This window comes from Equus przewalskii, chromosome X (genome assembly GCF_037783145.1).
Source record: "Equus przewalskii isolate Varuska chromosome X, EquPr2, whole genome shotgun sequence".
In the NCBI taxonomy this organism is placed as follows: domain Eukaryota; kingdom Metazoa; phylum Chordata; class Mammalia; order Perissodactyla; family Equidae; genus Equus; species Equus przewalskii.
The window spans coordinates 100,402,120-100,416,353 of NC_091863.1; the positions used below are offsets into that span (position 1 = coordinate 100,402,120).

Consider the following 14,234-nt stretch of genomic DNA (forward strand, 5'->3'; position numbering starts at 1 on the left):
TCCCAAATAAAACCTCATACCTAGGGTCTTGCAGGAATAGAATGGTGGAGCTTCATGAGGAAACTTCTTTCTTTTATTTTAATGTTTCAACCCAGTGAACTGGCTATAACTTCCTTTGTCAGGAGTGAAGTAGAGAGAATAAGTCCTGGTAATACAGGAGATCATCTACCACCCAATTTCCATATATTTGGTCCTTATTTTCCCTGTTTGACAGTTGAAGCCCAGAAAACTGTAGGGATCAGTCCAAGTTCTCCTGACTTCCATCCTACTGCTCTTTCACTGACATGCATATGCATACATAGGTCAAATATGTTCCCTTCTCATTTCCATAATTCGCCTCCTACACTCTTGGCCAAAGTCAGCAATACGTACATACATATGTAAAAATAAACTAAAATGATCAAGACCCCAAGGACACTTGGTGATATTAGAAAGTGTCATGGCCTATAATTTAGGAAATTATATCCAAACCAGTGGGCAAACAGTCATTCCTGCTTGTATCCTTGTAACCGGTGTCCTCTATGGGCTAAAGGAGGCACAGGAGGACAGACTAGAAAAAGCTGCAGCTACAGGGCTGTTGGCTACCTTTTGGCCACCTGAGAAAATACTGATTAGCCACTGCTAACAGACCAGGCCTTTGTGGTTGTGGCGATGGGGCCTATGAAATTTAGACAAACAGAATGATGGAGAGACTAGATTAATGTGTTTAATAAGCATTAACGTGCTTTTTATGAAAGGATTTTGCTCTTTGGTAGGGACAAAAGAACAGAAATAAAATAAAGCAACCCCTCCCCAACAAATCAAAAAGACAAAACTTTTCCTTTTTCAAAAAATTTAAAGAAAATAACACATAATTACAATTTAATGATACTCCTGTTATTGTTTATCGTCTGGCAAATGACTAATGTGAATTTATCTTCTGGTGTTTTTAATCATTTCAGTCTAACTTGGTTAATTTGAATCTGTCTGTACACTGGACAGGTTAATCTGACTCAAAAAAGAAACCGCATACAGAATACACACGCTATACAGTTATTCATCTCATTGTTCATATATTGATATAAAGCCACAACACTTGAAATGAGTGCTTCCTATAACAAATCTTACTAGTATTGCACTGGAAAACAAAGATGAAATAAAAAGTGAGTAATAAATAAGATATGTACAATATTGCTTACTACACGAGATTATTTCCCTGGAGGGATCACCAGAAATAAAGTGTTTTATCTACCATTGTAAATAAATATGTCTATTTGCCAGATATGTAGGTGCATGCCTTCTCCATGGGACCCTGCTAACTTGCATTTCCATCCTGCATATTAAATGGAAGTAGGCAGACATAGGGATGGAAAACAATTCAAAGACTAAAACTGTATTCTCTCTGGGGTTTACTTAAACAGTATAGATAGTTCCATTACCATTCTCCCCATCAGACTTCCTTTCATGGTCAGTGTCAGTCAAGGACAATGCGGAATTGGCCCTGCTGGACAAACAGGAACTGTGCTCTGATTTCATCCCCCTTATCCACATTCTCAGTGCATGGTCAGGTGAGGCAGCGCCTTCGGTCTCCGTGTCCACATCAGATCCCATTTCTAGCTGGTAGCCATGCCGAGAAACATTGTGCATATCTGTCTGGTAGCCAGAGCACAGAGTGTGAGGGGTTTCACAGAATTCCATCTCTGAGAAGAAACAAAGTTCAGAGAAGAAGTTTAGAAACATGAATAAATACCCAATAAGATTCTACTTTTAGTCCTTATGTCTCCCTCCCCCATTGCTAGTAATTATGTGTTTTTGCAAAGTTAGAATTCTGGCCTTTTTATTTATGGTAGCAAGGATTCTGTGCTTATTTTGCACTTCTGTAGCTTAAAATTATGCTCCTGTTGATTCTTACAAGGTTCTGGAAAAAGCATGCCCAAAATAGCTTTATAGCTACAATTTAAGGTTGCACAAAATGTAATGAAATACGTGAGTGCAGAGGAGTATAAAGTGTAGAGAGCTGTCCTTTAAAAGATAGTTCTCTTCTAGGAAGAATGTATGATCTGTAGAGTGCACCTATGCTTAAAATATTAAAATTATTGGCTTTTCTAAGTATTTTATACACATTAGAGCTAAGAATAAATAATTCAATGTAAAACTGCTGAGGAAAAAACATTAAGTTTAAATATACTTTTCTGAAGTATTTTTCCTAAAACAAGTTAGTCTAAACATTAACGTTATGAGTACTTAATATCATTATTTCCCTTGTCTCCAAAGGAGTTTGAGGCTTAATTTATGCTAATTATTTTGTTTCATTCATTCTTTCTACAAATACATTAAAAATATTTAGTTGTATATTGCACCTCAGCAGTGTTTCATAGTTTGGATTTTCCCCTCTTTTCCCCCAAGTCTTGGAATCAAAATATTTGGGGTCTTACAGATGATTTAACAAATCCCCGTTTTACAATTGAGAAAAATAAAGTCCAGAGGGTAGATGTCAGTTGTCCATAGCCTACATCACATAGCAAAGGAACTCTTTTCCCTAAAACACACATCTGGACGTGGTTTCTGCTAGACAGGAATGAAGCCCCATCAACTTACTGCATGAATATCAGGCATTCAGTCTTTCAGTCAATTTTGCATTCAATTATGGCAAGGTGTCAAAAAGGGGAAAAGATGCTTTAACAGTCCCTAATAAGTTAATGAAAAATGACCACATGCCAAGACGTATCATCTGAAATGTCCATGTAATACTCAGATAAGGTAATCCAGGGATGTTGTACACTGCATTGGATTTTCTCAACCTGACATCAGAGGAAGGGTATGTCATTTGGCCAGGAAGAAGCTTAACTGAGTGCATTTAATCCTTAGCACATATCAATAAAATGCAAACCCTAAAATGAATTTAATTCTTTGAATAAAGAAAGTGCTGGAATTTAGATAGATATATACTAGAAAGATGAGTGCAGAATATAAATATATTTTTTAAAATAGCTATTTTTCTGACATATAACTGCCAAACGTGATTTAACAAATCAAATCTTAATGCTTATTTAATAGCCATTAGGTGCCCAGCACTGTGCTCTGTGAAACAGATATCACATGCAAATAAAGCTACTATAATGTATTAGGAAAACTCAGTTATAAATTAATTCTTTCAGGCTTATATGTCACTGCTGAGAATGTTACTTACGACTTCTGTGATGAATGTCTTTAAGAGCAATCTTATTTTTCTATAAAAATTTGCCTAAATTCCAAAGGAGTAATGTATGAAAAATAGGCATGGTTTCCATTGTCAAACATAAAACCTTATGAAACTGTGCTTCTACTTGACATAAGGCTAAAAGTAAAAATCCATTTTACCCAATGTAAATCTTAGTGATCTAAAATATTGTGATTGGTTAGCATTCATGTCTCTTAATTTCACAATGTTTCATTATCCAATCCTGCTGTGCAGTTGTTGCTACAGCAACCTGGTAATGAAACCTGCCAGCTTGAAGCCGTAGGAAAGGAATTTTATATAGGCCTGCATTCACAACTTTCTTCACTCCTCTAGACGAGTGGTTCCCAAACTTCATCATACTTCAGAATCACCTGGAAAGCTTGTTAAAACACAGATTGCTGTGCTTGCCCCTCAGTTTCAGTTTCTGACTCAGACTCTGGAGTAGGCTGGAGAATCTGCATTTCTAAAAAGTTCCCAGGTAAGGCCTATGCTACTGGTCCAGGGACCACACTTTGAAAACTACTTCCCTAGAGATTTCTCTAAAGTGACTGGTAGCCAGGAAAAGGGAGGAAGAAGTGAGAGAATAACCTATTGTGGCATTACCCAAGATTTTGCAGCAACCTGTTCTAATTCTACTTGGAGAAATAAGAAAGAAAATGTTGGAACTAAATTGCTGTGAAGTGCCTCCATTTATTTTCCATGAATTCAGGGCACTAATTAAGAAGTTTGCTTTCAAAACCACAGACTTGCATTTATTTTCACTCATACAACGGCATATGAGATGTGACTTTCAGAAGATTTTAAAATGAGCATCTGAGTCATAGTAAAGATATTCATTGGAAAAGGATGAGCAAATAAAAATACACAGCCAATTTGTCATTCAAAATAATAAAATACTAGATAAGGTTAAAAAAAACCTCACTGATAGATGTAAGCAGAATCTCTCTTTGTTAAAGAGATTTTTTTCTCATTCAAAAGGAAATTTGAACATGAATTTGTTTCCTTCTAAGGAAATATGGTGTAATCTGATAAAAAAATTGCATGATATTTCTATGGGAACTATACTCTGATTTGAATACAAAGACTAAACCACAAATTCTCCAGGTAAACACTGTCAGATAAAAGTCTACTTCCTTGTTGATATGTAATTAGAAAAAGTAACAATCGAGTAAGTTATTAGTCGCTCGCTTTTTTTAATGTTGAAGCAAAAGGAAAAAAAGAAAGAAAGAAAAGAAAAACTTTCACAGTAACTGATATTCATTGAACTGACTCACTTCCCTTTTTTGAAATCGGTTTTATCACTGTAAATTATTTCCTTAAATACACAAAAGTCTTAGTGGTGTTCCAAATTCCCATAGGATGCATTTTCTACAAAGCACTTACAATGCACCTTAAGTGGGTGTTTTTAGCCTTGTACATATAACCTTGTTACCTAAAATACTACATATTCCCTAGAGAAGAGAAAGTTCAACTGGATTTATTATGGATCTATTCTTATCAAAAAGCTAGTCACGAGAGAAATGTAAGTACAATCTTAGGATACCCAAGATTTAAATGGATAGACTCTTACCATGAGAACCTACATTTCAAGAGTAAACAGATATAGATATTGCCAAGTGAATGATGTATTTGGGGCCTCACAAAAGTCTATTTAATGTTTACTGTAAGGAAAATCTATTTTGCAGCCTTGCAAGAGATGAAATCTGAGCATATTAATAAAGAGTTGAGATCCAATTTTTAAAACGGGCAAAAGATTTGAAGAGATACTTCACAAAGAAAGATATAGGAATGACTGAAAAGCAAATGAAAAGATGCTCAACATCATTAGTTTTCTGGAAAATGCAAATTAAAACCACAGAGATAGCACTACAGACCTAGCAGAATGGTTAAAAATACTCTGACCATGGCAAGTGTTGACAAGGATCTGGAGCAACTATTTACACTGCTGATGAGCAAGTAAAATGGTACAATCAATTTAGAAAATAGTTTGGCAGTTTCCTAGGAAGATAAAGCTATACTTAACAAGAGAGCAATGCACTGCTGGACATTTATCCCAAAGAAATGAAGACATCTGTCCATACAAAAATCTGTACAAGGTTGTTCATAAGCTTTATTCATAAAAGCAACAAAGTAGAAAGAAGCCAAATGTCCATGAATAGCTGAAAAGATAAGCCACCTGTGGTATATCCACAAAATGGAATACTACTCAGTCCTAAAAAGGAATGAACTATTGATATATAACGAGATGCATGGACCTCAAAATAATTATGCTGTGTGAAAGAAGACTGACAGTATGCCTACATACAGTATGCTTCCATTTAAATAAAATTCTAGAAAAGGCAAATCAATCTATACTGACAGAAAGTAGATCAGTGGTTGCCTGGGGAAGAGAGTGAGGGAGAGATGGAGAACAAAGGGACACAAGGAAACTTTTGGGATGATCTAAATGTCTGTTACCTCGACTGGGGTAATAGTTTCACAAGTGTATACATGTCAAAGTGCGTCATATTGTACACTTTAAATGTGTTTAGTTTATTGTACTTCAATTATACCTCTATAAGTTTTCTTTAGTGGATTATACACCATCAGATAGTAGGACAATGAGGAGACCGGAGAATCAGTCAGTTTTCATAGATGGAACCAGGGAACTCCAAGCTAGAAGGAGGCCTCACTCTTTTCCTCTTAGTGGAAAAAAGCACGTGTAACATGAACAAAAAGGTAGTCAAAATCTTGCTTATATCTAAGCCAAAAGGCATCAAGGCTAACAGATGCATGATTTCTCAGTGATCCTCCAGGGAGCACTTTTTTCCTGAGAACATAACAGTTTAAAGCCAATTTTAGAGGGGAGACTATGGATGAAACTGATCATTGATGAGCTTTCAGCAGTTAAGGGAACATTCTGTAGCTGGGGATCATGAGACTAAGTTGAGTGAATTTGGTGCAAAGGATTACTTTAGGCTTCTATTAATGCCAGCAAATTAATAATTTTGTAAAAATGCTATCAAGTACTGAATAAAATGGACTACTGTATTTGCTCTCTGAATCTAGGGATTGATGTTTAGGTGTTCAGCCTGGAGAAGCCATTAATCAAAACTTGAAAGGGAAAGTAATAGTAATCTATATCAGCGTTTTTCTAGAAATGCCATTCCTGAGTATCTGATAAGCTCAAGACTTGACTTTTCTTAAAATTCTACCCACCTGTACTTTCTGTAAAAAGGAAGCTTTAAGGAATCACACTCAAAATAAATAATTGGAGGTCAAAAAGCATGATTAATCTTAGCCATGACCTGAATGATTTGGGATACAACTTCTCAAGAATGTAGTCCATTTCCAAAATAAGGAAAAGGGAAAGGGGATAAAATTATTAGCTTTAATTACTATGACTCACAGCAAGCCTTATGGATTATATGCAAAAGCAGTTGTCATTAATTACTCACATGGTTTCTGGATAAGTAACTTAACATCTTGGAGTCTCAGTTCTCTTATTTGTAAAATGTTCAAGTCCAGTTAGAAATAAGTCTCTAGGTAACTCCTCTGATCTAAAATTCTGAAATTATAACTTGAGACTCTTATGGCAAAATGTGGAATGGTTAATACTTTCAAATGGGAAAAGAATAAGTGGTTTCATGGATCAAGGTACTATTCATACATCTATTGTGAAGGATAATCACACACATTAGGTAAATAAGATCTTGAGTCATGATTACAAGTCTTACTATATTAAAGTATTGATGTAGCCTAGGTATCCATTGTGAATTGCAAGATTATTGATAGAGTATGTGAAATATATAACGTAAAAAATCAACTGAGTAAATAATTACTCATCAAACATAAAATTATCAGTTTATAAACATGGCTATTGCAAACAGTACTCTATGGCATATTAAACAAAAATTCACACAATTAAAAAACATTGCTGACCCACTAATAATTCATTACTGGCTCCAGGAGAAAAATACAATGGATTAATACAGTCTTAAGCAAAAAACTCAAAGAAAGAAAGAAATGAGCAACACCAGACAGGAGACAAATAATTTTCACTACTGGATACCATTTTGTATTTCTCGGTTTGGGGGCTTTGAAAAGAAAATACCAAATTGTCAAACAAATCAGTTCATGTAATTTTACTCAAACACAGCTCCGCTGAACACCCACTCAATTTCAAGTCAAGAAAATAAAATAAAATAGACTTCTCTGATTTCTCTTAGTCTTAGAAAATTAGCCCAATTTAATTTCCTCTTCTCTTACTTCATGAAAAAGCTTTATCAAATGCACAGTACTGTACCAGGCACTGAGCAGAGTGAGTTAACAGGACGACGTCATGTCCTACGGCAAGTTCCACGGAGGGCTTTTTTAAAGGTCCAAATGACGACAAAGTAATAAAGACACACCACCCAGACCTGATCTTTATTTTTCTGCTGAGGGCTCATCAGCCTTTTCTGGGGCACAAGAGTGAGAGATGGACCGCTCCCACATGCAAGTCTGGAGCCTGTGGTTATCAGAGGACTTGAAGAAAATAACCAAGCTTCCTATAGCCTAATCTCCCCTCACAGATCCAGACGCACCCATTATCCCGCGACTCAGGACCTATCAATTATGCCTTATTTAATTTTCAAGATTTCTCCATCTGTCAGGGTAGCAAAAAGCACAGCAAAAAATCTGAGCAGAGTTAAAAGCCTGATGTATAAACATTCATGCTTTGTGACCAATATTGGCTAACTGGAGCCATGCCAGAACATAGTTAAAAGACCATGTTAATGTCAAAAAGGATGCTCTCAGAAGTACAGTGAGTTGCAAATCTGTAAAAAAGGCTCCAACCAGAGAAAGACACAGAATTATAGCACAAAGTCAAAAGGAAGGGAGATGAGGTGGGAACCCTGTAGAAATCAAAAAGGACTCCAATCATATTTAGATAGAGATGAAAATATCCTTCAGCAATCTAAGAAGGAAGAAAACTTGACATGGGAATAATCAACTTCTATTTCCTTGCACTAATATTCACCTTAGTGCAGGGCCCCATTTTGACCATACTCATGTAAGATGGGAGAACTTGCTCTGAAGCTAACTCAGACAGCAGTTACCACTACAACGACAAAGGCGATGCCTGCTCTACAGCCTTCATAACAAGAGTCTGGAAAAAGAATCAGGGACTAGAAAAGATGGTGGGAGGTCCTGGACTTCAACAGAAATTTAGATCAATGAGAACCTGTGCATGTTTCCTTTATTCCAACATTTCAAATGAGACAGAGACTTCCTGGCCTAAATGAGAAATTTTCAGGGCTACTGAACACTGAAAATGCATGGTGCTCAATGGCCCTAAAAATTTCTCATTTCTTACCTGTGTTGGTCCAAATTTCTGGCTGTTCATAACACTTTGGACCTTGAATCCTTATCGATCACCATGGTCTTCCAGGTATACTTCTGTATTTTCATTATGTTCGCTAAGCATGTGAAGCTGTTTGTTTAGTGTGTGTGTGTGCGTGCATGTGGTATATTTTAAACTGCATTAATATGCAGTATAATTCCATCGAGAGAAGTCAGACCAATGAGCTAAAGAGTTAAATGACCACTAAAAACACCTGCAAGTGCTTCAAACACATAATCATAAAGGGAAACAATGTGACTTCTGTAAGATTCTACAGTAATCTGTAAGCATTTATTTTGTGATGAATGATTAAAGATGCCAAGATAGAAGTGTGCTCCAGAGTCAGTGTCCATGAAGAACTACGGACTAAACTACATTCTGCTCCACTAGGGGATTCTTCTTGCCATCTTTCAAAGGTGACCTGCTTATTTTTGCCTCTGTATCTTTGGACATATTGTGCCAACCACCTGGAATATCTCCCTTTGATTTTTCACTAATCTAATTCCTAATATCCCGCCTGAGTCAGTACCTTCACAAAGTATTCTCCAACTTTCCTCTCCCCCCTCCCAATAATCTTACCCTTCTCTATAGCATTGCTAATCTTATGACATAGTTTTATAGCTGATTGTATATTTCTTTTTTCTCTATATGTATATCATCAGTGTTACCTCCTGAATTAGACCTCCAGATCCTATAGTGTTTTCTAAACTTTTGGTACCTCTCAAAATCAAATAAAATTATTTCTGCAAAGTGCCGTATGATCTATGAAAGACTATATAAATATGAGGTAGTATTGCCATCCCCTCAGGCCCTAGAATAATTCTAGGTAAAGTGTGGTCATTAAATACCAAAGTTTTAAAGTCAGTAGTTAATATGAAACCACTCTTGGAAGAGTTAAATTCTTGAATACAATTCTGACACTTATGAGATGACTTTGCTTAACATAAAGCAATGCCTACTAATGCAAATTGAAATATTGTTATTTCAGTAAATTAGCTATGTGCATTCCAAATAATAGATGCTCACAAATTTGGCAAGGAGAGAAAGAAAACAGCCTCCTGGCTGTGGATCCAGGAAAAAAATTTATAGCAATATTAGACTAATAGAGAACAAGTTCTCTGTATCGTCTTCTGACTAAAATATTCTCACAAAGGAAACTGTCCTCACTGTACTTTTTGGCTTAATGAATTGGGAAATGACTCCCTATTAAAATTCTTCAAAATACACCCTAGGGTATAGAACCAGGAGGCTTTTACTGAAACCAGTCACAAAGCCTTGGTAAAAGACAATCTTTCAGCTGACTCGAATCAAAACTTCCTTTGTCCTTATCATCAATCAGTTTTATCCCATATGCCAGATAAAAATTATCATCTTTGCAAGTTTGTAGAGTATCCTAGAGTGAGTAGGAGGTTCCTCTGAGAAACTCTGTTTTCATGAACTCGGAGAATGTATTTTTTTTTTTTTTTTCGGGGATAGAAAGAAGAAACTCTCCAAATGGACAAAAGCTGTAGAAAGAACTCTCAGGATACTCATCAGGGACTTGTGAATTGGAATTCTATTTACAGAAAAACATTAAATTCTGGAGAATACTTTCACTTCCAGTCAAGATGGAGTGGCAAGAACCACATTGACTTTCCTGCCTGAAACAACAACAACAAAAACCAGACAAATATATGAAACAATGGTTTTCAGATATTGGGCAACAAAGGACAGCTATCCTTGAGATATGGGAAACAAATGAGATGAGCCCTATGATCGCCCCAGCTTACTGTTTGCAAAGAATTTCCAGGCTTAGGCACAGGGAGGGAGAACATAGGTGGAGGCTGGCAGTCTCTCTGAACTGAGGAGATGGACCTCGTAGTCTAGGAAGGCCAAGGCAGCTGGTGTTTGTAGTATACAGAGTACCAAAGAGGAGAGAGTTGCACAGAAAGAGGACTCCAGAGATCTGCAGAGGGTTCTCCCGGATATACACTGAGTACCGAACAGCACATGCATGCAAGGAAACCACATGAAACTGGGGAAATAACCACCTGAAAGGATTAAAGGAAACAACTTTGAATCTGAAACAGGGCTGGAAACAGTCCCTGTTCTTAACAGCCAGAGTGAAAAATCTCGTAATTCACGGGCGTTGAGTAGAGTACACAAAAAGGTTTTTGTATTCCTATATATATTATTGAACTTTGTTCTGGTATGGGATCAATACTTGGCAATAGTTTTATCCTCTTGGGTGTTGCTATTAAGCTTTGTTAGGTAAGTTGAGAGCAACGTTTTCTCTAAGGTTAATTAGACCTTCACGTCTTATAAAGTTAAACATACACCTACCATATGATCTAACTATTCCACCCCTTGATATTCATCCAAGAGAAATGAAATCATGTGTCCATACAAAGACTTGTACATGAATGTTCACAGCAGCTTTATTTGTAATAGCCAAAAGTTGGAAACTACTCAAATAGTCATCAACAGGCAAATGAATGCAAACTCTCGTATATCCATACAATGGAATACTATTGAGCTACAAAAAGGAATGAACTATTGATAGATACAATAACATGGATAAACATCAAACCATGCTGAGTTTAAAAAAAGCGCCACCCAAAAAGTCTACATAGTATATGCTTCCATGTATGTAAAACTCTAGGAAATGCAAACTAATCCATAGTCACAGAAAGAAGAACAGTGGTTGCCTGGGAGTGGAGTAGGTGGGGAGTGGTAGAGAGAAAAGTATTATAAAGGGGTAAGAGGAAACTTTTGTGGTGATGGATGTGTTCACTATGATGATTGTGGTGATGTTGTCATGGATATACACATTTGCCAAAATTTTCCAAATTGTGCCCTATAACTGTGTACAGTTCTCTGTATATTAATTATACTCTAATAAACAAGCTTTTAGAAAATAGAGGGAGTAAACAAGAATTTTTTTCTTACTTGCCTAATTTAAATGTCCCAGTCGAACAGTGGGTGCAATGAAACAAAGTAACACGATTGGTAAGACTGAAAAACAAAGCTGTGTTCACAAACTGCCATGAATGAGGGAACTGACATGAATTTCTCTTCACTTGTCTGCCATTTGCCTTCACTCCAGTGGAATCAGAGGGCCTTCAATCCTGCACTTTGAAATTCCTAAATGCTTAGATCATTATAGACTGATGCTAACACAACCAACAAATTAGATTTGATCCTAATGGGGCAGGAAGGATTCATGGGCCAATCTGGGCTCAATGATAAAGTACCATGACAGATTAGGTGGACTCAATATCGGTAACACACATTTGCCATTCCCACCTTAACAAGCGAGCTGCCTTTGTTTTATTCTATAACACAGATTTCTATCATAATCCTGGCTAATCATTCTGGCTGAATGTATGTTATTTGTTTCAAACAGGACTAGATGACAGGATATGGGTAACTCAATGCAAATACAGCCCTACTATTTAAACAACTCTCAAAATATACCTCTCAACAATGGGAGGTTAGTAATGTCCCCTTTGTTTACCACTAACTTCTACGAAAGCTCTTTAGTAGCATTGTATATATATTGTAATGGCAGAATGGGTTATAAGACAGAAACAGTAGCATAGAAGTCAAACACTCTAGTAATCGGGACCAGTCTTGACCTCATTCCGAAGTATAGTAGATCTGAACTGGTAGAATTATTTTTTGAGAGTTGAGTTTACATTACAGTCCTACCAGTACAAACATATTTAGAAAGAAAGGCCATTCTCTATTAGTTGTGGAAATTGGAAAGCTAATCTATCTCAGTTACTGCAAACTTCACTTGTAACTGACAAAGTACAAGGTTTTAGACTTAACCACTTGGACTAGTACCGATTTCGAAGCACACATTTTCCAGTCCTAGGGCACAAGTGGATGGAGGTCAAGCTACCAAGGAACATGCAATTTTACATATTAAAAAAAATAAAAGTACATTCAAATGTGGATTTAGCATCTTCTATGTACCAGACCCTGAAGCATACATTATTTTATTTAATCTTCACAGTATGCCCTGTGAGAAAGGTTATTATTATCCATATTTTTCAAATAAACCAACTGAAGCTCGAAGAGGCCACATAGATACCAAGTGGCAAAGCTAACTGGGAACAATTTTAACACTAAGTCCTAATCACTGTATACAGCATATGAAGTTATAAGTAGCACATTCAAATTCACAGCCCAGATCTCCTCATTTGTGCAATGTGCATGTGGCTGATGCTAGAACTTCCTGCTTTTTGCCTCCTAGGTTTCATTCAGCTTGCTACTGTTTCCATCTGGATTTTCACAGCCAGTCGCCAAAATACTTTGAGGGATATGGCAGCTGGGAGAAAATGGGCATTTCCTTTGTCACTGACAGTACAAAAAAGATACCCTTAAACTATGCATATATTAGCGCATTGTTCTTGCATGAGTTTAAAGTATTTTTGTATCTCCTTTTGAAGTATTATTCCACTTTGTACTAATTCTTATGGATTCACTTAACCAGCATCATGTCACTTTGACTCACTGAAAATAACAGTGATATTTTAGAGCATATTCTGTGCTTCCAGACAACACAAACAACATCTGTGTCTACAGGAGGACAAATAAAAGAAAATGTTGGCCTCTCCTGTGTTTAGTTCCCCAGCTCGCAGCAGCTGCCTTGAGGAGAGTTTTGAAATTATTTAACAACATTAACAAAGATGAGAGGAATATCATTCATCGGGAACGTGTGTGGGGTATTACTGCAGCACATTATCACCCAGCCAGAGGAGACAGTCAAATCAAAACTGGGGGCATTTCCTGCTTACAAGGTAGCATTATCATCTCAGGCTAAATAGATTGAGCCTAAATCTGTGCTCTACATTAAGAATTTTACATGTATCACAGCATTCAGAGAAAGGCTTCGAGTTGAAAATATTCTACAGTTTCTGGTTAAATGTTGAGGAAGGTTTTTCCTTATTTTAAATTTATCAAGGAGGTATGAAATTAGATAAAGGCATGCTTCTCTTTAGCTATCATTTAGTCCTAACACTGCAGGCAATTTTTACAAAATGCATTTTCCAAAACCTCTTCAAGCTAGAGAGCAAATACAAACAGCAACAGTGACATTAGTGCTTTTGAATCGGAAATTTATATGGCCCAATTCCTTATTAACATTGCCCTAAACATTTAACCCGAACAAGCAAATGAACATTTCAAGCACTTAAAAAACAATGGACAATCTATAGACATGAATGCAATCGTGTTCATTTTACAGATTTTGGAAAGATGTGCAGGTCAAACAATCTACCAGGATTGCCCAAGGACATTAATGATATACACGACAGATGGAACACGAGTCTACACAATGCTGGAATGGTTGACTCCATTCAGTCCCCAAATTATCACCTTGGGGGAAAAACACCTCAAATAAACAGCCAAACAGTGATGTGATGCTATGTTGACAAAACATCTGCTTGGCTGAATTTTCACTTTCGACATAGGTACTTGGTCTGTCACTGGATCCAAGGTTTGTCCTAGGCATGATTCTAAAGTAATTTTGTTCTTTTTTCCCATCCACTTGCCCTTTAGCCTCTCTCACTCCATACCCAGCATCCATTATTTTTATGATGTCACTTCCTTGTCTAGAATTCCTACCTCCATTTGTTTACTCTCTCTTTCTTCTTCCAATGTTCCTTTTTGTAGCCAACTATC

The 14,234-nt window shown here is 36.6% G+C and overlaps 1 protein-coding gene across 2 annotated transcripts in view; it reads right to left on the reverse strand.

Moving 5' to 3' along the window:
* TENM1 (teneurin transmembrane protein 1) overlaps positions 1-14,234 on the reverse strand; it is a 735,430-nt gene that overhangs the window by 452,771 nt on the left and 268,425 nt on the right. For both annotated transcript variants that reach the window (XM_070604355.1, XM_070604354.1), the window contains exon 4: positions 1,419-1,679. In XM_070604355.1, the coding sequence (XP_070460456.1) occupies positions 1,419-1,679 (261 nt within the window). The remainder of the gene's footprint in view (positions 1-1,418; positions 1,680-14,234) is intronic.